Raw genomic sequence first — 24895 nt, forward strand, 5'->3', positions numbered from 1 at the left:
ATGGGAATTTTTTTACCCCCCAACGAAGACTATATACCAAATTTCAGCCATTTCGGTGGGTTACTGCGGCGAACACCTTCGAAACACCGAAAAGAGGTAGGTACAGCTCTATAGGAACTATATGAAGACCTGGACCTATACCGACAAATTTCAATAGGTTAATGAGGCTAAAACCTTCGAAACACCGAAAATCAGGAGGTACCGCTCTATGAGAGCTATATGAAGACGTGGACCAATACCGACAAATTTCATGTGAAGAGTTGTATACCTGCAACGAAGACAAAATACGACATTTCAACCATTTCGGTGGGTTAAGGATGCTAAAACCTCCAAAACTCCGAAAATCAGAAGGTACCATTCTATGGGGGCTATATGAAGACGTGGACCTATACCGACAAATTGTATACGCCCAGCGAAGACAAGATACGAAATTTCAGTCATCATATACCGATAAATTTGACATGGAACGTTTAATACCCTAAATGAAGACCAAATTCGGCCATTTCGGTGTAATATTGAGGCCAGAACCTTCGACATACCGGAAATAGGGTTGTTTTTGTTGTAACAGTGTTTATTATGTGTTTGTATGTTCGTTCTTCTGTTCAATCTGGCTCTGGGTCTATCTCCAGTTCCAGGAAAGTGGCTGCTTCGATGGGATTTAGCCACAGATCCACTGGAAATAGATGAGTTGGTTTAGCGGGGCAGTTGAAAAGATGATTTGTGGTTTGGGCCCACATACTGCGCAGATGTCTTGCACGGCGCGATCGATTTACGCCCAAAAGAATTTAGGTGACTGCAATATCCTGAGCGTAGTTGAGCCAAAACTACTCTGGTTTGTCGTGGCAGCTGACGCTCCTCAGCTGCGATAGATGGTGGATGTACTCCGAGTACTTTATTCACACTATATTTGCTTATGGCCTTAGCAACTGCATCCGTGTGAATACTATTTAAACCCGCTTAATATGCCTGTTGATCTAGGGGTTCTCTCCCTCTCTAGGGCATGAATATTCTTCCTGATATGCCTGAATGTATCGGGCCTAGCCAGCAGATGGTGATTGGGATGGCTCTCACGGTAACACCCAAGCAGGTACTGCATCGACAACATCTTGTTGTGCTGACGCACGGGAAAAACCTTCGCCTCCTCATGAAGATGGTCCACTGTTGTCATGAGGAGGCACCCTGTTGCAGTCCTCAGGACGGCATTTTGGCAGGTTTCCATAACATTTGCATATCAAACTGGAACCGCATAGCTTACCACAGACCGACCTATCGCGTTATATGTGGTCAACAAGGTTTCTTTATCTGCACCCCATGTGTTGCCGGCTAGGGACTTGAGGACCTAGTTCCTGCTTTTCAGTTTGTCGCAGATAGCTGTGGCGTGTGCGCATGATCTGAATGTAGTGTCGATGTGACCCCTAAAATTTTGGGGCAGTTTGTGGTCGCAACCATGACATTCAACTCTCGCCCAAACTGCGCTGTCAATGTGGTGAACACAGTGGCTGTAGATATTGTGGTGGAAATCTGCATATTCCTCGATTGGAAAAAGGTGGTAAGATCGATTAAATAGGTGTTCAGTCTCTCACAGATGTCATCAGGGAAGGTACCTGACGCCAGGATCGTGTAATCATCCGCATACGTTACGATCTCGATGCCGTTTGGAGGCGGGGGAATACAGGAAAGGTAGAGGTTAAACAGTTCCGGAGATATCACCCCACCTCGGGGAACTCCCTGTTTCACTCTGCGGGGTTTAGACTTCTTGTTCCTGAATTCCACTTACGACTGGCGTCCACACATATAATTGACTATCCAACGTTTCAAGCTTGTCTGTTCAATTCCCTCAAACAGCGTGGAGTGCCTGACTGTATCAAAAGCTTTTGACAAGTCAAGCGCCACTATCACGGCGGTCTCTGTTTGAGTCCTTGACAAATATATGTGGTAATAGCATGCAGCGCTGTTGTCGTGCTGTGCTGCTTACGGAATTCATGCTGATGATCGGTAACTTGATAGCTATCTATGATACTGGGGAGGACTAAGGCCTCAAGGGTCTTTAATACGGGCGACAAAAGCGAAATCGGCCTTTTGCTGGCATCTTTGCCGGGCTTCCGTTGTGGAACCACCCTGCCGATTTTTCAGACTTTGGAACAATTAGTGTGGCTAGCGACAAGTTGAGAACTTTAGTGAGATACTCAACTCCCGGCTCATCCAGCTGCTTCAGCATTACCATGAAGATTCCATCAGGGCCCAACGCTTTGGATGTACTCTTCTCTTCGCTCTGTCAATTTCGGGGTGCTCGACAAACTGTCGATTGAAATAATTTGCGCACCTCTTCGGGTCAGTCAACGTAACGTCGCCAAACGCGACTGAGGTCCTATCATCCAGGGTTTGAGAGTGACTTAACCGTTGCCCACAATTCGCCTATACCGGCTCCAATGTTGCAACTCTTCAGATGATTTAACCACTTGTTCCGCTTATGCTCGTCGACCAGCCTGTTAACCTCCAGTGTCAGTTCCCTCACTCTGAGTTCATTGGGGTTGGCTCGACGAACCTCATCAAGCCCATTTGCTAATCTCGTCGCCTCTGCTGGGAAGTTTGGTCTTACTTCGGGTATTCGACCAGCAGGGATATGGCGTGCGGCTGCAGCAGTGATGATGTCTCGGAATGTCCTTTCCGCTACCCGAACATCAGAAGTATTGGGCAGTTCTCTGAAGCGGTGATTGGCGAACTCTCTGAAACTCGGCCAATTAACTTTCTTATGATTGACGAATGTGCGGCGTTCAGATGTGATGAAATCGAGTGGTATGCTAATGGAGACAATTATGGGGAGATGGTCTGATCCAAGGGAAATGACGGATTACCAGGTAACGTTATTTGTCAGACCAGGTGGCACGATGGTTATGTCTGGTGAACTGTGACACTCTCCTCTAACTCTAGTAGGTCCGTCTTCATTGACCGTGCAAAACGTAGAGCTATCAATCTGCTCAGCCAGAGCCTTACCCCTCTAGTCGTTTCCGAGGGCCGAATGCCACATCTCACGATGCGCATTGAAGTCCCCCAGGACCAGACGATTATGACCTTCCAAAAGAGGTATAATGTCAGGCCCGTAATTTGAGATACAGCTATTTCTCGGCGGGATGTATACGTTCAGCAACTCTATCGCGGCAGTTCTATACCTGACTGCTACCCCCAAGCTCAAGCGAGATAGGTCTGTATTGGACAGACTGGTGCAACAGGAAAGATAATCCCCCACCTCCACTTCTGGTGCGATCCTTCCTTAGCACGTTGTAACCATCACAACGTTGTAAGCTACAGTTGTTGTTGAGCTTGGTTTCTTGCACCGCAGCGACCTTGATATTCCTCCGACTCATGAAATCTACTATTTCCTCGATCTTACCTCGGAGTCCATTGCAATAAATTGCATAAAGGATGCATTTTCCGGGATTGGGACAACAACGGCTGGTGTTAAAGGCTGCATGTGCAGTGGTTGTCGAGGGAACTGCGGGGGAGTCTCATAATCAGACGACGAGGAGTTTCGTAATCCGATGACGACTCACTGGGGACTGTATTCACGCAGCATGCAGCAACATAGTCCCTGTCGCTGTCCATCACGTGGACAAGTCCAGACAACCACTTAGATGCATCCACTCCTGACATCTATTGCAACTCACCGAAGTTTGGATGTGGGTGAAGATGCGGATGTTGCAAATCGAGCAAAAATATATTGGTCCTGGGTTTTCCTCCGTCCCGGCACGGACTAAAAGAATTCGGAGCAGGCATTCCGGGATATGCTGCTCCCAACACGAAAAAACGAAACAAATAAAAACATATGTACAATGAGGTGGCAGCCGCTGGTCGGAACGTTGATGTTGTGTGGTTCCGGGTCAATCCGGTCGGAAAGAACCCGCTGACGTGGGATTGCGGCGGTACCGTTCTCTGGGGTACTATACTAAGGCGTAGACCTATACCGACAAATTTCATGTGGAAAGTTGTATACCCCCAACGAAGGGAGTGGACCGATATGGCTCATCAATCTGATTCGTTTAAAGCACTTTCTATATAAAATATAAAATAAATGTTGGGATGTTTTCAGAGTAAATATTTACACATTTGTGGCGTGGGTATCATAAACCATGAACCTTATTATTCAACTGATAGACCCCTACATACCAAAAAAGACCATAATATTTCCCGGCAATCCCAAGGCGGCCGGTTTTATGCACCGGATTGACTCGGAGGAATCTTCAACCAGGGGTAGTCACATCAATAATTATGTGTGCAGACAATAGATCCCAGGAGCAGGCAATATATCCCGGAAAACCTGCTCCGAGCTCTTTTGGTCCATACCGGAATAGAAGAACCCCAGCTCATGGATATGTTCCGTTTGCCAGATCCGCATCCACCAAGTGTCAGTTTCGATGAGCTGAATGGGATAAGTGCAATTCAGAGGCTGCACAGGTCTTAGTCGCCTCCAGGATTACTGCGATGTGAGTTATGTTGCTAATTGCTGCACCAGAGTAGCTCCCGACGTCTTCAACTTCGTCGTCGGAATACCCCCGCAGTTTCTACAAGCGACAACAAATGCAGCATCTAAAACCCCAAGCTGCTGTTCAGCGCCCCGGAAAGGCATCATTCCTGTAACTCAATTGCAACTGTCTCCCCAATAAAGTCAGTGAAATAGTAGACTTTATGAGTCGGAGCAACATTATGGTCGCCGCGATCCAAGAAATAAAGCGCACCGTCACCTGTATCTTGCAACGTTGCGATTATTACTACGTTTTGCAGAAGGATCGAGAAGCAGAGGAGGAGGGCTTGCCTTACTTATATGCCAGTCTGTTCAGTACAGACCTATCTCGCTTGAGCTTGACTTTAGTGAGCTGCTAAATGTGTACATACCGCCGATGAATAGCTTTGCGCTCTATGAGGATCTGAGTGATAAGTTCGCTTTTGGAGGGCAATAACCTCTGGTGCTAGGGAACTTGGTCATCATTAACTTTAAGCACTCCTTCCTAGCGCTGGCCGAGCTAATTGATAGCTCCACATTTTACTCGGTGAATGAAGACTTTGCTACGAGGATAAGAAGAGATTACCACAGCTCACCAGACATAACCATTGTGGCACCCGGTATCATAAATGACGTGTTCTGGCAACCCGTAATTTCCCTTGGCTCAGACCAACTTCTTATCATCGTCTCCATAAACAGAGTATCCGAGTTCCTAACCTCTGAACGCCGTACTTTTCTAAACCATATGTCATAGCTGATTGGCAAGGATTCAGAGAATTTTCCAAATCACCGCTTCACAGCGCTGACCGTTCACTCAGATCCTCAGGTAGCTGATAGAACTTTCAGAGACATAATCATTGCAGCAGCCGCTCGCTACATACCTGATGGTCGAATAGCCGAAATCAGACTAAATTTCATAGCACAGGCGACGCGACTAGCAAATGAGCTTTATGAGCTTCGTCGTACGAACCCTGAAGATGATCAGAACAGATGCAAGTGTTATTCAACCGGCAGTTGTAAAAGCTTAAACTTTTATTTAACCCATATTATCGTTCATTAAATCTACATCAACACCCTTCAGCATATGCGACCACCTTACTTACTTACTTAGCTGGCCCATTACAGAACATTTGTTCCATAGACCGAACTAAGAAACGATCTCCAATTCTCTCTGTTTAGTGATCGCTTTCTGGAATACAGAGCCTTGTCATCTCTTCATCCACCGACGTAGCCAGGGGGGGCCCCCCGAAATGATTTTCGTTCCCATAGGATATTGGCTTATGTTACACATTTTTTTTAATTTTTGAGTAAAATGTTAAACTGTTTTAAATTTTTCAAGAAAAATGTAAAGTATTTGGAGGACGTATTACAGAGAATAATTTAACTACATTGCACTATAGGTAATTTGGCCTGTTTTTGAGGCAAAAATTAATAGCGGTGGACGTATGGGCTTTTTATACACTTTTAATGCTTTATATGCAAAAGTAAGATAAAACCAACCAGAAACTACGTTTATAGCGAATAAAGTTTTGTGTTTCCAAAGAATTTTTCTTAATATTTAACTTTTTAAAAGGAATAACATTTTTTGCAATTTGTTAGGATTTACAGGCCCGCTTTTACGCACAAGCGGATAGCGACGAATTTAAGCAGTGTTTCAAATATTTTAACGTATGTATAATATTTAAAAGTAAGCTTTAATAAGAATTTTGCAGATGAACACGTTTATAACGAACGCCCGATATAACGAACAAATTTTCTTTTTTTACTCCTATTCTCATTTTACCTAAAAAACGATTATAATGAACTAAAGTACTGATCCGCCAAAAGATTTTTATAAACATTGAAATGTTTAAAATATTGATTCGCGAAGAGATCTTTATAAATATTATTTTTTAAAAGGACCAAATAAATCACGTCATGGTCCCTAGTTAGACCGTATTACGGCTATAATTATCAAAGATTTTGACCACAACACATCTGTAAATTTTTAGAACACATGGTGAATATTTCTTTAAAGAAAATATCTTTTTGTGTTAAATAGTGCATTGGTATACTTATTGTTTAACATATTTGAAAATATAAAAATAATTAAAATGTTAGGCTTTTTGAGCAATTTTCTGCGTAGTTGTTAAGGCGTTGTTCAAGGGTTTAGTCGTAATTTTAGGCTGACTTGAACGTTCTGAACGTTTGTAGCATGTTTGGCTTATAAACAACATCTAGAAAAACATTCTTGTGACTTTTGTTTTTAAAATTTTTGATAGAGCAATACGCAATCTATATATATAAAATTGAAATTTGTTTGTCTGTTTGTTTGTTTGTGCCTTATAGACTCGAAAACCGCTGAACAGATCTTACTGAAATATTTAGGGTACATTGCTACATGGCATGGAATGAAAATAGGCTATATCATTTTTTGAAATTTCGCGTTGATCTGGAGATAAAGCATCAAAACCGGAGGTACCTCCAAAAAATTTAGATTTTGTATGCAAATATCTTTAGAACTATTACAGATACAATCTCCAAATTTTGTATGTGTGACGGAATTTGATGTAGAAATAAATTTACTACATTATATTCAAATCGGTTCAGATTTGGATATAGCTCCCACATACATATATTTTCGGCCGATTTCCTTATTTTATGTACCAAACATGCTATCTGTGTCCAATTTCAATGAAATTTGGAATGTGTGGCGAAATTTTTTTAGAAATAAATGTGCCAAATTATATCGAGTTTGGTTCAGGTTTGGATATAGCTCCCATCTACATATATTTTCGGCCGATTTCCTTATTTTATGCACCAAGCACGCTATATATGTCCAATTTCGCTGATATTTAGAATGTGTGATGGATATTGGCCTAGAAATATATGTGCCAATTTATTTTGAAATCGGTTCAGATTTGGATATAGCTCCTATATATATTTTCTGCCGATTTCATGTATTTGATGCACCAAACACACTATATATGTCCAAACTCACTGAAATTTAGAATGTGTTACAGAACTTGGTCTAGAAATAAATGTGCCAAATTATATCGAAATCGGTTCAGATATGGATATAGCTCCCATATATATTTTCGGCAGATTTTCCGCATTTGATGCACCAAACACGCTATATATGTCCAATTTCGCTGAAATTTGGAATGTGTAACGGAATTTGGTCTAGACATAAATGTGCCGAATTATATCGAAATCGGTTCAGTTTTGGTTATTGCTCCTATATAGATTTTCGACCGATTTTCTGTATTTGATGCATCCAACACACCATATGTGTCCAATTTCGCTGAAATTTGGAATGTGTTACAGAATTTGGTCTAGAAATAAATGTGCCAAATTATATCGATATCGGTTCAGATTTGGATATAGCTCCTGTATATATTTTCGGCCGATTTCCTGTATTTTATACACCAAACTCGCTATATATGTCCAATTTCGCTGAAATTTGGAATGCGTAACGGGATTTAGTCTAGATATAAATGTGCCAAATTATATCGAGACCGGTTCAGATTTGGATACACTATATATGTCCAATTTCACTTATGTTTACGTATGTTCAATTTCAATAAAATTTTGAAGACTTAGCAGTCAGTAGGAGTCATCATTATTTACACAAGTACTTATAGTTGGGAAGGAATTGACCAAGGCTACAGCTATTAAGTCTCATATCTTTGAGAGACTTCTTAAGATTTATGTGTTATTATGATATATCTAAATCGCTAGGAATACTTATAGGCGGGAAGGCTTTCGGAAGAGTGTAACCTCCTGAAACATACAAAAATACCATAGTAGCTCCGTAACAACCCTGAATAGGTATATAACGCCTTCCTATCTCCTATATTTATGAGCTAAAATATTAAAAAGGTTAATATAATTATGCATTCCATTATATTTTGTCGTAGTCGGGGCAGCAAAGCGCACCGGGTTCAGCTAGTAAAATATAAAAAGAAACTATATCAACCATTTTTATACCCTACACCACTATGTGGGGAGGGTATTATAAGTTGGTTTTGGCCAAAAAGTTTGTAACGCATCGAAATAATGGTCGTAGACCCATACTTATATATACCAAAATGAATGTCTCGACGAGCTGAGTCGATCTGGCTATGTGTGTCCGTCCGTCCGTCCTCTGTCCGTCTGTCCATCTAAACCTTGTAATCACGCTACAGGTCGCAATTTTGATCGGATCGTCACCAAATTTTGGGTGTAGATGAGGGTCCCGGAGGGGAAGAAGCCTATTGATTTTGGTGATGGTCGGATAATATTTAGGGGTCGGAATGGGCAAAAAACTTATTTGGGGAAAAAGTCAACGTTTTATTTCAAAGCGAATATCTCCGCATCTATAATGGGTATAGCAAAAGCAAAAACTGCTGATGAAATTATAAAATATCACCTTTACAACGATGTATAGTAGGTTGTCGTAGGTGGTCAAACAAAGAAGAAATCGCAATAGTCGCTAATACAACCCATCTTTTTATTTTTGCGATTTGAGTTATAATGACGAATATCACAGCTTTGGTTGCGGATCTTCCAAAAGCAAAGCCTGACTATGAAAGAAGAATATCCCACCTTTACAGTGATTCAAAACGGGTTGCCGTAGGCGGCCAAATAACTGAGATATAGCAATAGTCGGTAATACATCCCATTTTTCAATTATTTTCAAAATCGCGCTACAGGTCGCAATTTCGATCGGATCGTCACGAAATTTTGGGAGTTAATAGGGGTCCCACAGAGGAAGAAGCCTATTGATTTTGATGACGATCGGATAATATTCAGGGGTCGAAATGGGCAATAACTTATTTGGAGAAAAGGTCAAGGTTTTATTTCAAAGCCAATAGCTCTGTTCCTTTCAGAGGTATATCAAAAGCAAAACCTGGCAAGGAATGTAGAAAATATCACCTTCACAACGGTGTACAGTAGGCTGTCGTAGGTGGTCCAACAACAGAGATATCGCAATAGTCGGTAATGCATCCCATTTTCCGGCTTTTTGTAATCACGCTACAGGTCGCAATTTTGATCGGATGGTCACGAATTTTTTGGGAGTTGATGCGAGTCCCACAGAGGAAGAAGCCTATTAAGTTTGGTGATGGTCGGATAATATTCAGGAGTCGGAATAAGCAGAAAGCTTATGTGGAGAAAAGGCAACGTTTTTTCTTATGCGAATATCTCCGCTTCTGGTAGGAGCATTCCAAAAAGAAAACCCGCCAATGGTAGAAGAAAAGATCTCCTTTATACTGATGCAAAGTATGTTGGCGTAAGTGAGCAAACAACCGAGATATAGCTAAATTCAGTAATACATCAATTTTTTTTACATTTTCTGTAATCACGCTACCGGTTGGAATTTTGATCGGATAGTCACTAGATTTTGGGGGTAGATGCGGGCCCCACAGAGGAAGAAGCCTATTGATTGTAGTGATAGTCGGATAATATTTAGGGGTCGGAATGGGGACAAACTCATGTGGAGACAAATTCAAAGTTTTATTCTTTGTGAATATATCGGCTTCTAGTAGGGGTATTCCAACGGCAAAGCCTATCAATAGAAGAAGAAAATATTACCTTTAAATTTGTGTAAAGTAAGTTGGCGAAGGTTGCCAAACAAGGGAGATACCACAATGCATCCAATTCTTCCATTTTTTGCAATCACGTTACAGGTAGCAATTTTGATCGGATGGTCACGAAATTTTGGTTGCTTATGGGGGTCCCGAGAGAAAGAGGCATATTATGTTTGATGATGTTCGGATTATATTCCCTAAAAGAAATGTTTACCAGTGAAAAGCTTATGCACAGGGGTAGTGGTGTAGGGTAACACATGGTCGGCCCCGTCCCGACTATAGCCTTTGCTCACTTGTTTATGATATAATTTCTGTTCCACCGCAGTGTCGTCGTTGAGGTTATTTGAAACTGGTGTCGTGCTACAAATTAGTAAATGCCTATTGGACAAAAAAGGATTTTTATGTTTTGTTCGACCTTTTCGAATGTTAATAAAATCAAGATTATTGAGCTTGAGGTCAATGAATGTACATTTTTTTATTGCGTATTATTTCCAATGTTTCGAAATTACATTAAATTTCAACTTCAAAGATTTTTCTGTCGATTGCTCTTTGAATTTTATTTTAGGAAGTACTTTCAATGGATGCACATTTCTTAAATGATCCTCTTTCCTTCTTCGGTAAGGGGCTTTGTGGCGACAAAAGAAATCAAAAAAAAAAACTAATCAGAAGAAGAATCTGTTTCTTCTTCGTCAAAATCAGTCGGCTTTGAGGACAGGAACTGAAACTTTCATCTATGTACAGATTGAATAGCGGCTACACAACCAAAATTCTTTAACACAAATCTATGTATTAGGAGATTTTCAAAATTGTGTAGCCATTTTCGGATCAGAATTGTTGCAGAGGAGGTACCTGAAGTTCATTTTGGAAGTTTATTTTATTTTGGGACTCATTCCTTTAAAAAGATATTGCGCCCACCAGTCATTTCAGTTCGTCATAATATCATTTTCAGCTTTTTTTCAGGAAATATGGACTTGCTGACGAAAAACATAATACCGCTCTAAAGACAAGGAATACCTTTAGTAAATATTTCTAAGGATCCTCGTACAGACATTAAACTGCATTAAACAACTATTTAGATGGTTTGTGAGGGAGGTACCCCAGTATGGTCCAAGGAGTATACCGAAAAGCAGCACCGTCGAACTTTGTATAACGCTCGCAGAAATATTGTGATAAACAAAGTTTGGACCAACGCAGTATCCGATTGGAAAGTTGCCGTGTGCACCAGCCACTACACATGGTAGCCTTAAGTGTTCTTTACAGCTTTCGGGCCATTTTCTCTGGAAGTATGGACTTGCTCCCGAAAAAAAACTGGTACTGCAGTAATAGGGACCCCGAGAACACTTGTTGCAAAAAAGCAAAGCGTTTCCAGAGAGGTGTTTTTATTTATTTCATATTTTTACTTATAACTAAATTATTAGAATAAAGGAAGTGAAGCCACAACTACTGAGGTCTTAAGCTTACACAGAGGCCTTAACCTACACTTCTCTGAAATTTTTTGAAATACTCTGTAAAAGATTACCGAAAGAGTGGATCGATATGGTCCATCTTCGAAGTTGATCAAAATTTGGACAAAATGTTACGAAGGTCAAATTTTGGACCGAATCGGTTGATCTGTTCGAGAATTGTCGTGCTCTCCAGGCAGCCATCCAGACGGTCAAAGATAGCTAAGTCGACACCAAGTTTTCTGAAACAGATTTCTTCCAAACACACCTTAAAATAATTATTTCGATGTGGCACATTTTGTCTAAAGGGGAGTACACACTAACAGTCAAAACTGACAGTCAAAGTACTTTTAGGACAATTTTCCGGCAAATAACAACTTTTATTTAGCTAAAAACGTTTGAAATACAATATTTACGGTATTATTTAGAGATTACAAAAGAAATTTTTCAGTTAGGCTTTGATATTCACGAAATAGACCTCGATGACTGTCAGTTTTGCTTGTCAATGTGTACTATACTTAAAGGTTGAGGGTATAAAAATTTAGATTGGGAAAAAGTTCTGTTTATGGATGTTTGCTAAAATAATATATGCCTATGAATATCTTGGATTGGACGCCAGAATTTCATTTTAAATGTATTCAAGATTGGTTGCGAGAGTTTTCCCTGTTCCTGATCAATTTATGAGAAGATCCACGATAGGAAACCAGAATTTCTATAAGTGAAGTTCCACGATTGGGCGTCAAAATTAGTCTATTGACAGATGCACAGAATTTGTCATTTACATACCCGCTAGAATTTCATGATGGATAGGCTCACTATTGCTCAACATTAGTTCTCTATCAAGAAAACCACTGTCGACCTTCAGAAATTCTTTGTGATAAGATCTACGATTGGGCACCAAAATATATTTAGGAAAATAACTATAAATGGCTTCTTTATGACAATCGTTGTGGAGTGAGTTATTCGATAAATGATACACCCAAAAATATATGCGATTATTAATATGTCCATTGTTTTGAACATATATTAACTCTGATATATTGTCAAAATAAAGTTATGAAAACAAGGGAAAATTTGCCAATAAGTCTTACGTAGTTTTAATTAAAAATAATAATGAAAATTATTTCATCAGTAATATAAGTCTAAAATATGGTTTACATCATCGCTAAATACAACATTTTCGCTAACATGAACTTTCAAAATTTTGGTCAGGTGGAAACCCCCCCCCCCCCCCCCGAAATGAAATCCTGGCTACGTCCCTGTCTTCATCCACTTGTTTGCGCCATCTATTCTTTGGCCTGCCAATTCTGCGTGCACCGTCATGTGGCTCGAATTTATACGCCTTTTTAGCGGGTTCATCATCGCTCATTCTTATTGTATGGCCTAGCAAACGCAATCGCTGCATCTCGATACGTTTATCTATACTGATGTCGTTGTATAGCAGATACAGCTCGTGGTTCATACGACGTCGATATTCACCGTCAACGAAGATTGGTCCGTAGATCTTCCGAAGAATTTTTTCTCAAACACACCAAGCACTGCCATTTCTGTTTGCGCAAGTATCCAGGCTTCGGAGTAGCAGTGTTTTGTAAAGCGTTATTTTTGTTTGACGAGTTGTGTTTTTAAAGTGCTTACTTAAGCCAAAGTAGCATCTGTTGGCCAATACAATTCTTCTTTTTATTTCACAACTGATGTCGTTTGTTGTGTTTACGGCGGTGCCGAGACTTCGTATACATCTTTTACTACCTCAAAATTATAGGAACCAACTTCAACAGTTGGTCCGATCTCAATGGACGCATTGCGCGTCGACACCATCAGCTTGGTCTTCTCGCCGTTTACCGCCAGATCCACTTTAGCAGATTCTCCTTCGACCTTCATAAAGGTATCGGTTACTTCTTTTACTGATCGTACCATGATGTATATATCATCAGCAGCATCTACATATGTATATCATCGGCCACACGAGAGGCCGTCTCCTTGTCTGACCCATTTTGGTACAAAACTCTTCGGATAGGTTCGTTCCTATTTTAACTGAGGATCTCGTGTCAGTTAGAGTCATTTTACAAAGCCGAATGAGCTTTGCGGGGATACCAAATTCAGACATGGCTTGGAATTCCTTTGAACGTAGCGCGCCGTCGAAGGCTGCTTTATAATCGACAAAAAGGTGGTAGGTGTCGAACGGTGGACTTGCCAGGTCTAATGCCGCATTGATATGGTCCAATTATTTCGTTGACCATGGCCTTTAGTCGTTCGCACAATATCTCTGTCACTAACTTATAGGCAATAGGGAGAAGACTTATGTCCCTATAGTTGGAGCATAAAGTCTTATCTCCTTTCTTATGGTCGGGACACAGGATGCTCAGGTTCCAACCGTCGGGTACCCGTTTTTCCTACCATATGTACGCATACACCCTCCGGTTTTAAACAGCTCGGCTGGTAGGCCATCAGCTCCTGCTGCCTTATTATTCTTCAGCCGGTTTATTGCTGTCTTTACCTCATCTTGGCCGGGTGGTATTCATTCTGTCTCCTGTACGTCTCGATTTGTTCACACTCCCGTTTTTCCATCTCTCTCTTTTTCCTGCGGAAACGACGTTTCTCCTCTTTCCTTTTATCCCGATACCTGTCTAGTGCGCTACGCGTTGCTACTGATTTTAGAATAGCCCTATATGCCGCATTTTTCTCTTCGGTAGCAGCACGACACTCCTGGTCATACCATGGATTTCTTGGTGGAGGTCTCCGGTATCCAAGTATGGATTTTGCGGCTGATTGCATGGAGTGGGCAATATTTTGCCATTGTGCTGATATGTTATCGGGACGAGGAGTGTTTTCATTAAGCAATTGGGATAATTGGGTGGAATATGCTGTGGCTATCTGTTGTGATTGTAGCTTACCGATGTCCAACTTCCGTGTTGTGTCTGTTCGCACTTTGTTTGCTACGTTTAATCTGGTACGTCCCTTTGCTGCAACAAGGTAGTGGTCCGAGTCTATGTTTGCACCTCGGAACGATCGTACATCCAACACGCTTGATGCATGCCTTCCATCTATCACAAAGTGATCAATTTGATTTCTTGTTCTTTGATCTGGCGACAGCCAGGTGCCCTTATGAATATCGAGATGCTTAAATCTGGTACTGCTAACTACCATGTTTCTTGCAGCTGCAAAGTCTATCAGCCTCATACCATTGTCAGATGTTTTACTGTTGAGACTGAATTTCCCGACTGTTGGGCCAAAGATATTCACCTATCCAATTTTGGCATTAAAATCGCCTAGTACAATTCTAATGTCATGGGCAGGGCAACGGTCATAAGTTTCTTCTAAGCGCTTGTAAAATATATCTTTGGTCTGTTCGTCCTTGTCTTCAATGGGAGCATGAGCGCAAATAAAACTGATGTTGAAGAGTTTTGCTTTTAATCGAATTACATCGAGTCTTTCATTCACTGGGGTGAAGCTGAAGACAAGATATTTTATTGCTTTGTGTCATGGCAGCTATAATACTGTGCGTCACCTTTAGGTGTTGTTGTCACGCCTTTCCCGTTCCATCGTATTTCGTTTATGGCAGTAATGTTGGCCTTGTACTTTCACGTACATCTGCCAATGCGTAAACTGCACCTTCTCTACAAAAAGTGCGAACATTCCAGGTGCAGATTCGCAGATCAGGGCCATTAAAACGTTAGCGGGGTTCATCAACTTTAGAGGGGTTTGTTTTTCTTTTCTTTCGTTTTTCATATTAGGCTGTTTTTTTCTAGGGGAGGGTTACTAACCCGACGCCCAAACCCAAGTTTTTAACGTTTTTATGGGTGAACGCGCGACACATGTTAGCTCACTACCTTTAACGGTAGTGAAATAGGGACCAAGATAAATCCTGGTCTAACACGACGCCGGTCAGGACCGTTCCTTGGTATCTACCATCCCCTACGTCACCCAATATATGCGACCATCAACTGCCTTATAATCCAGTCGCTTATGCAAAACTATCAATTGAACACTGACCTCGTAGTAAATTATTCTTCAAATCTAACCATAACCTCACTTATTAATATGACTACTATACACAAAATGTACACCTTACCCCAAATAATAAACGTCGCGTTAAAAAGTAAAACTTTTTACCCGACAAAGCCACCGTCTGGGTTGTCATTTGAAATATTAAACGTTCAACCTGAAACAAATCAAATTTAAATCAATTCCATCAATCGTCTTATGGTCTGCACATACCTCTACACACCATGTTCTGCTGGAGACACGACGCAATACGGCCAAACCACCTTTCGATTCATCATTTATGGATGCTGCCGAAAGGAAAACAAATGCCGTTCGACCAATCAAATACAGCAGGGAATACCAAAAATAAATGTAATTGATGGGCCAGCGTAGCTTGCTTTGTTTAGAATAAAAAATGATGACAAAAAAAGTAGAAGAAAAGTAATACAAATTATATCCTTTCCATCAAATCCGTTACTTACTTGAAAACATTCAACAGCTGATAGCAAACAAAATACAAATTGTTAATGCATGACAACAAAATTATACCCGACAAATCTTCGTCGACACATTCCAATAATTCGCACAATTTCACATAATGTTCACGTATTTCAATGAACACGGTTTCGGGTACTTCCTGTCGTTTAAGGTTAATAAATATAAAAACACAATAATGCCGCAAAATCCGCAAAAAGAAAAGAAGCCACAGGGAAATAGAAGAATTTCAATTAGGATTGTTTGTTCGTTTGTGTCGAATGTTCAAAAGAAATGCTCCTGAATTTATTACTTTAAATTGCCATCAATTTTGGAATTGAGTACGAAGTCTAGACATGACAAATTGGGGAGTAATTTCCAACAATGAATGGAGCACTTTGCCGATGCCAATAATAATAATTGAATAATTTAGAGGTGAACAAATTGCACCCTCTGATTACCTTGTTATCCAATTTATTAATTCGTGCGGTTATTTGCTCAAACCGGTAGGCAATACCTTTGCTCACCATCATGATAAACATGTCCATGTAATTCCATATAAAGGTACATAGACCATTGACAACCTATATAGAAAGATGGTTTTTTACTAATATTTTTTGAGAATTTTTTAAAAATGTCTTTAAACAATATTTTAGAAGGACAAGCCCAGGATTTTTAAACAACCTTTTTTCAAGGACAAGCACAGATTTAGGTGTGCATTTTTAAAAGAGTTTTTTCCTAAGCGTTGACTTTTAAAAACACTTTTTTCTGACCGTGGATATTTTAAATAATATTACTTATTTTAAAATATATTTGTTAAAGCGTAGATTTTTAAAAAAGATATATTTTTTTTCAAAAATATTTCTTTCAAGCGTGGATTTTTTAAAATATTTTTTTTTTCAAGCGTGGATTTTTTAAAATATTTTTTTTTCAAGCGTGGATTTTTTAAAATATTTTCTATCAAGAGTGGATTTTTATATATATTTTCTTGCAAGCGTGAATGCTTTTAAATACTTTTCAAGCATTGATTTTTTAAATAATTTTCACAAAAGTTAATTTTTTTCAAAATATTTTTGTCAAGTGGGATTTTTTAATATTTCTTTCAATCATGGATACTTTCAAATAATTTTTTCAAGATTGAATTTTTTTAAAAAATATTTTTTTAAGCTTCGGTTTTTAGATGTTTTTAAGCGTAAATTTGAAAATATTTTTTCAAGCATGGATTTTTTAAATGTTTTTTCAAGCGTCGTTTTTTGTTAATTTTTTAAGCATGGATTTTTTAAACAATATTTTTTTAATACAAAATATTTTTTTCAAGCGTGGATTTTTTAAAAAAATACCTATCTCAAGCGTGATTTTAAAAAATTCTCAAGCGTGGATTTAAAAAAAATACCTATCTCAAGCGTGATTTAAAAAAAAAAAATTCTCAAGCGTGGGTTTAAAAAAAATCTCAAGCTTCGATTTTTTAAAAAAATACTTTTTCTCAAGCGCGGTTTTTCATAAAAAAATACTTTTCTCAAGCTTGATTTTTCTTAAAAAATACTTTTCTCAAGCGTGGTTTTTCTTAAAAAAATACTTTTCTCAAGCGTGGTTTTTCTTAAAAAAAATACTTTTCTCAAGCGTGGTTTTTCTTAAAAAAAAAATACTTTTCTCAAGCGTGGTTTTTCTTAAAAAAAATACTTTTCTCAAGCGTGATTTTTCTTAAAAAAATACTTTTCTCAAGCGTGGTTTTTCTAAAAAAAATACTTTTCTCAAGCGTGGTTTTTCTTAAAAAAAAATACTTTTCTCAAGCGTGGTTTTTCTTAAAAAAAATACATTTCTCAAGCGTGGTTTTTCTTTAAAAATACATTTCTCAAGCGTGGTTTTTCTTTAAAAATACATTTCTCAAGCGTGGTTTTTCTTAAAAAAAATACTTTTCTCAAGCGTGGTTTTTCTTAAAAAAATACTTTTCTCAAGCGTGGTTTTTCTTAAAAAAAAATACTTTTCTCAAGCGTGGTTTTTCTTAAAAAATACTTTTCTCAAGCGTGGTTTTTCCTAAAAAAAAAATACTTTTCTCAAGCGTGGTTTTTTCTTAAAAAAACATACTCTTCTCAAGCGTGGTTTTTCTTAAAAAAAAAATACTTTTCTCAAGCGTGGTTTTTCTTAAAAAAAAATACTTTTCTCAAGCGTGATTTTTCTTTAAAAAAATACTTTTCTCAAGCGTGATTTTTCTTAAAAAAAATACTTTTCGCAAGCGTGGATTTTTTAAAAAATATACTTTTCTCAAGCGTGGATTTTTTAAAAGATACACTTTTCTCAAGCGTGGATTTTTTAAAAAATATACTTTTCTCAAACGTGGATTTTTAAAAAAAAATATTTTTCTCAAGCGTGGATTTTTAAAAAAAAATATTTTTCTCAAGCGTGGATTTTTAAAAAAAAAATATTTTTCTCAACCGTGGATTTTTAAAAAAAATATTTTTCTCAAGCGTGGATTTTTAAAAAAAAAATATTTTTCTCAAGCGTGGATTTTTAAAAAAAAATATTTTTCTCAAGCGTGGATTTAAAAAAAAAATATTTTTCTCAAGCGTGGATTTTTTAAAAAAATATTTTTTTTTTAAAAATAATTTTCTCAAGCGTGGATTAAAAAAAAAAATACTTTTCTCAAGCGTGGATTTTTTAAAAAATACTTTTCTCAAGCGTGGATGTTTTAAAAAAATACTTTTCTCAAGCGTGGATTTTTAAAAAAAAAAATACTTTTCTCAAGCGTGGATTTTTAAAAAAAAATAATTTTCTCAAGCGTGGATTTTTTAAAAAAATACTTTTCTCAAGCGTGGATTTAAAAAAAATACTTTTCTCAAGCGTGGATTTAAAAAAAAAATAATTTTCTCAAGCGTGGATTTTTTTAAAAAAATACTTTTCTCAAGCGTGGATTTAAAAAAAAAATACTTTTCTCAAGCGTGGATTTTAAAAAAAAATACTTTTCTCAAGCGTGGAGTTTTTAAAAAATACTTTTCTCAAGCGTGGATTTTTTAAAAAATACTTTTCTCAATCATGGATTTTTTAAAAAAATACTTTTCTCAAGCGTGAATTTTTTAAAAAATACTTTTCTCAAGCGTGGATTTTTTAAAAAATACTTTTCGCAAGCGTGGATTTTTTAAAAAAGTACTTTTCGCAAGCGTGGATTTTTAAAAAAAAATACTTTTCTCAAGCGTGGATTTTTTAAAAAAATAGTTTTCTCAAGCGTGGATTTTTTAAAAAAATACTTTTCTCAAGCGTGGATTTTTAAAAAAATAGTTTTCTCAAGCGTGGATTTTTTAAAAAAATACTTTTCTCAAGCGTGGATTTTTTAAAAAAATACTTTTCTCAAGCGTAGATTTTTTAAAAAAAATACTTTTCTCAAGCGTGGATTTTTTAAAAAAAATACTTTTCTCAAGCGTGTTTTTTTTTAAAAAAATACATTTCGCAAGCGTGGATTTTTTAAAAAAATACTTTTCTCAAGCGTTAGTTTTTTAAAAAAATACTTTTCTCAAGCGTGGATTTTTTTAAAAATGTTTTTTGCACGCGTGGATTTATTAAAAAACGCTTGTTAATTTTTTAAAACATTTTTTCAAGCGTGGATTTTTTAAAAACGATTGTTGTTTTTTTAATACTTGTTTCAAGCGTGGATTTTTTAAAACACGTTTGATGATTTTTTAGGAAATATTTTTTTCAATTGTTTTTAGAAAACATTTTTTAAAGCGTGGAATTTTTAAAAAAATATTTTTTAAGCGTGAATTTTTCAAAAAATGTTTTTTTAAGCGTGTTTTTTTTAAACATTTTTTTCAAGAATGGATTTTTTTAAAAATATTTTTCAAGCGTGTATTTTTTGAAAATAATTTTTTTAAGCGTGGCTTTTTTGAAAATATTTTTTTAAGCTTGGATTTTTTTGAAAATATTTTTTTCAAGCGTGGATTTTTTTGAAAATATTTTTTTCAAGCGTGGATTTTATTGAAAATATTTTTTCAAGCGTGGATTTTTTTAAATGGTTTTTCAAGCTTGAATTTTTTTCAAAATATTTTTTAAGCGTGGATTTTTTTAAATGTTTTTTTCAAGCGTGATTTTTTCAAAAACTAATTTTTTCAAGCGTGGTTTTTTTGAAAATATTTTTTCAAGAGTGGATTTTCCCAAAAAAATTTTTCAAGCTTGGGTTTTTCAAAAAACAATATTTTCAAGCGTTGATTTTTAAAAAATTTCCAAGCGTGGGTTTTTCAAAAAAATAAAAAATTTCAAGCGTGGGTTTTTCAAAAAACAATTTTTTAAGCGTGCATTTTTAAAAAAATATTTTCTTCAAGCATGCATTTTTCAAAAATTTCTTTGTCAAGAGTGGGGTTTTCAAAAAAAATTTTTTTCAAGCATTGATTTTCTGAAAAAAAATTTAAATCGTGGATTTTTTGAAAAAAAAATAAGCACGGATTTTTTCGAAAATAATTTTTTTTAAGCGTGGATTTTTTTAATATATTGTTTTGCAAGCATGGATTTTTTGAAAATATTTTTCAAGCGTGGATTTTTTGAATTTTTTTTTTTTCAAGCGTTGATTTTTTGAAAATATTTTTTTCAAGTGTTGATTTTTTGAAAATATTTTTTTCAAGCGTGGATTTTTTGAAAATATTTTTTCAATCGTAGATGTTTTGAAAATGTTTTTTTCAAGCGTGGATTTTTTGAAAAAAGCGTGGATTTTTTAAAAGATATGTTTTAAGCATGGATTTTTAAAAAATATGTTTTAAGCATGGATTTTGAAAAAAATATTTTTTTTAGCGTCGATTTTTAAAAAATATTTTTTAAGCGTGGAATTTTAAAAAACGCTTGTTAATTTTTTAAAACGTTTTTTTCAAGCGTGGATTTTTAAATTACGCTTGTTATTTTTTTTTAAATTATGCTTGTTATTTTTTTAAATACTTGTTTCAAGCGTGGATTTTTTTTAAACACGCTTGATGATTGTTTTAGAAAATATTTTTTTCAAGAGTGGATTTTTGTTTAAAACGCTTGTTGATTTTGTTTTAAAATATTTTTTTCAAGCGTGGATTTTGTAAAAAACTCTTGCTGATTCTTTTAAGAAAATATTTTTTTAAAGCGTGGAATTTTTAAAAATATTTTTCAATCGTGGATTTCTCAAAAATAATATTTTTTCAAGTGTGAATTTTTCAAAAAATATTTTTTAAGCGTGGATTTTTTTAAAATATTTTTTCAAGCGTAGATTTAAAAAAAAATTCAATCGTGGATTTTTTGAAAATATTTTTTTCAAGCGTGGATTTTTTGAAAATATTTCTTTCAAGCGTAGATTTAAAAAAAATCAAGCGTGGATTTTTTGAAAATATTTTTTTCAAACGTGGATTTTTTGAAAACAATTTTTTCCAGTGTAGATTTTAAAAAAAATTTCAAGGGTGGATTTTTTGAAAATATTTTTTTCAAACGTGGATTTTTTGAAAACAATTTTTTCCAGTGTAGATTTTAAAAAAAATTTCACAAAAATATTTGTTTTAAGAAAAAAAAAAAATATTTTTTTTCAAACGTGGATCTTATGAAAAAAAAACATTTTTTCAAGCGTTGGTTTTTAAAAAAACATTTTTTTCAAGCGTGGATCTTTTGAAAAAAATTTTCAAGCGTGAGTTAAAAAAAAAACATTTTTTTCAAGCGCGGATCTTTTGAAAACTTTTTTTCAAGCGTGCCTTTTTTTTAAATATTTTTTTTTCAACCGTTCAATTTTTTTAACTTTTTTCAGGGATTATTAAAACTCAACTTACCAAAATGAAAAACCCAACAAACATGTTGTGTGGCAAGATTTGAAAAACATAGTCATAGTTTCGTAAAATATAATTACTAAATGATATATCCGCTGTTGCATTAAGCAGTGGGGCACACATTTCTTGGGTGCGCTTAAATGAGGTTACAGCTGAAGCCAAATATAGGCCGTGTTCAACTGGAAACAATAAAAATTAAAAATTTTCCTTTATCTCCCCAAACAATGTCCAAAAATTTCGACTCCAACATACCAACCGATAGGATAATAATTACTACAGCAGCAACTCGTACCCTCCATGCCAATGCGCGCTTAGGCATTTCATAGGGCTTCTGTGTAAATATCGTTTCAATTCGATACCAATAACGCATCAGACGCGGCCAGCGTGGAGCCAAAAGAGCAAAAAGTACACAGGAGATTTGAACACAACCAAAAAATACCATACCAACTGAAAGTAAAAATATTTTGATTCCTGTAAGGATTTTTTGCAACTGCAAACGAAAAGTAGAATTGATGTTGCCTTCACTCACCAAAATTCTTAGCATTTATTCCAATTTTTAACAAATGTTTTAATGTCGTCATGGTTAGTATGGTACTACAGCACATAAACGACACAGTTATTACCATTTGAACTGATTTCAGAGAAAACTTTAGGTTTTTGGGATGGGGTTTTCTAACGCCTCGAACCGGTAATATGGCGCAACATTGTCCTAGAAAGAGAACTAGAGAAAACATTAAGTATTGGTAATAAGTAGAACACAAACACGATAGATACACTCCGTAGATTTTTTGATAACAACAGAAATCGTGTAACAAACTGAACGCATATTTTGGCAGTCTGACAACATCCAACAGACAAGAGGTTCCATACACGTAGCCAATTTTGCATCTATCTAAAGGTGAAAGTCCTAAATTCCAAGAAAAATTACTTTTATAAACCTAGAAGTTGGGCGCTGTGTCTTCGTGTCTCCGAGAAATAAGGCATTCACACTATACCGTTTGACCTCTCTCTCCAGATCATGAAGGTCTCTCCTGGCGTGCCTGGGTGCGGGAAGCATTTCCACTAGATCGTGGAAATAACACCCAAGCAACTACTGCATCGACAACATTTTGTTGTGCTGATGAACCGATGCGATCTTCGTCTCCTCATGTAGATGGTCCTCATGTAGGGGTTCTTTAGGTTTTCACGATTTTGCTTGGAAACCGCGAGTCCTATGTAAATTGGCCTAAAGAAAATGTTGTAGCTGTGAAAATTCTCCACAAGATTGGACTTTATGATAGTTTCGTAGGTTTTACCGTTTTTGAGATAAAGACGTTCAAATTGAGACAATGCACTGACTCTATCGCCTCCTTATAAACCAATGTCATTACCGCAATTTCCCAAATTAAAGTTATATATCTTGAAAATGGTACAACCTTGAAAAAAATAAATCATCCAATCTTGTAGAGAATTTTCACAGCTTCAACATTTTCTTTAGTCCCATTTTGATATGACTTGCGGTTTCCAAGCAAAATATTGAAGACTTAAGATAAGAACCTAAAAATTTGAACTGAACCTCTATATCTCAAAAACGGCAGAACCTACGAAAAAAACCTTAAGGTCAGTCTTGTAGAGAATTTTCACAGCTACAAGCAAAATCGTGAAAACCTAAAAAACCCTAAAATTGTGAATTTTGATCGCGATTTATTTTGTTTTTTTATCCGCCGATTTTTATTATTATTTTTTATTATTAATTATTTTTTAATTATTCTTATTTATTATTAATTATTCTTATCTATGAACATTGCGGTTTCAGAATCCGCGAAATCCTCCCATGTGTAAGCGGCTTTCATCAAAAGTTAGTTAAGGCGCACTGAGTATGATATTGTTTTATAAGGAGGCGATACAGTCAGTGCATTGTCTCAATTTGAACTTCTATATCTCAAAAACGGTAAAACCTACGAAACTATTATAAAAGTCAATCTTGTGGAGAATTTTCACAGCTACAACAATTCTTTAGGTCCTTATACATAGGACTCGCGGTTTCCAAGCAAAATCGTGAAAACCTAAAGAACCCCTAAAAATGTGAACTTAAATCGCGATTTATTTGAAAATCCCTCCGGCGATTTTTTTTGTTTCTTGATATTTCTTATTGCATTGTAGTTTCAGAATATGCAAAAACTTCCCAGGTGTAAGCACCTTCCATTTAAATTTGGTTAAGACACACCGTGAGAACTTTGTTCCTACTTTTCATATTGTCGCAAAGAGCTGTGGCTTGAGCGAACGACTTAAACATGCTGTCGAACGTTACACCCAATATCTGGGGGTACTTAGTGGTTGGAACTAGTACACCATCGACCATGATCAGCAGGAGCCTCATTTCAGCCGCCCAGGCGGTGAACAGAGGCAGATATTTTCATATTCCTCAGATGAAAGTACTGAACTAAGATATTTTCATCTATCTCATATGCCATCATAGATAGAATACTAGACTACGAGTAGGTGTACTACCTAGTGCAGGATACTACACTAGAGTCTGCCGCCTGGAGGGTAGAGTTTAAAAAGTTTCGGTGATAACACCCCGCCTTGTGGAACTCCCTGTTTCACTTTATGGGGTTAAGACTCCTTCAGCTGGCATCCCAATCTGGCTTTAGTAGCGTGACCACCCTGCCAACGACAAACTGAGGACACTTGACAAACACAGAATTCCGGATTCATCCATAATGTTTAAGCATTTTCATTAAGATTCCGTGTGGGATGATTTCTCGTCTCGGATGCCATCTGCATCCGATTGAGAAAGCCTTTATACGGCGTAGGTTAGCCCACTAACCTGTTGAATCAAGAGTAAGTTCCCTAACACTTGGATCTTCAGGATTAGTACGACGAAGTTGATCACGCTCCTTAGCTGAGAAATTTGGTATAATTTCGGGTATTCGACCAGCAGCTATGCAGCTAGCGGCTGCATCCGGGATGATGACCCGTAAAATTATCCCAGCTACCCGAGGACTTGAATGGTAGCACTCTAAATCGGTGATGTTTGCGAGTTGTGGCAATCTGCTGGGAAATTTGATCTAATTTCGGGTGTTAGACCATCAGTTATGTAGCGAGTGGCTGCAGCTGTGATGATGCCCCGGAAAATTCTCTCAGCTACCTGTGGATTTGGATGGCAGCTCCCTAAATCGGTGATTAGTAAATTCTCTAAACCATTGCCAATCA

The 24895-nt window shown here is 36.8% G+C and overlaps 1 protein-coding gene across 2 annotated transcripts in view; it reads right to left on the reverse strand.

The window, feature by feature from the left end:
- The window catches only part of Gr64a (Gustatory receptor 64a), a 31699-nt gene that overhangs the window by 540 nt on the left and 6264 nt on the right, over positions 1-24895 (reverse strand). The window contains exons 2-8 of one of the 2 annotated variants that reach the window (XM_073980297.1): positions 22230-22421; positions 21953-22171; positions 21704-21879; positions 16406-16528; positions 15953-16107; positions 15705-15867; positions 15559-15648 (exon numbers count right to left, since the gene is read on the reverse strand). In XM_073980297.1, the coding sequence (XP_073836398.1) occupies positions 15559-15648; positions 15705-15867; positions 15953-16107; positions 16406-16528; positions 21704-21879; positions 21953-22171; positions 22230-22421 (1118 nt within the window). The remainder of the gene's footprint in view (positions 1-15558; positions 15649-15704; positions 15868-15952; positions 16108-16405; positions 16529-21703; positions 21880-21952; positions 22172-22229; positions 22422-24895) is intronic. The other variant, XM_073980298.1, reaches the window with a different exon arrangement.

Source organism: Musca autumnalis, unplaced genomic scaffold (genome assembly GCF_047663935.1).
Source record: "Musca autumnalis isolate F117 unplaced genomic scaffold, ASM4766393v1 scaffold_4, whole genome shotgun sequence".
Taxonomy (NCBI): domain Eukaryota; kingdom Metazoa; phylum Arthropoda; class Insecta; order Diptera; family Muscidae; genus Musca; species Musca autumnalis.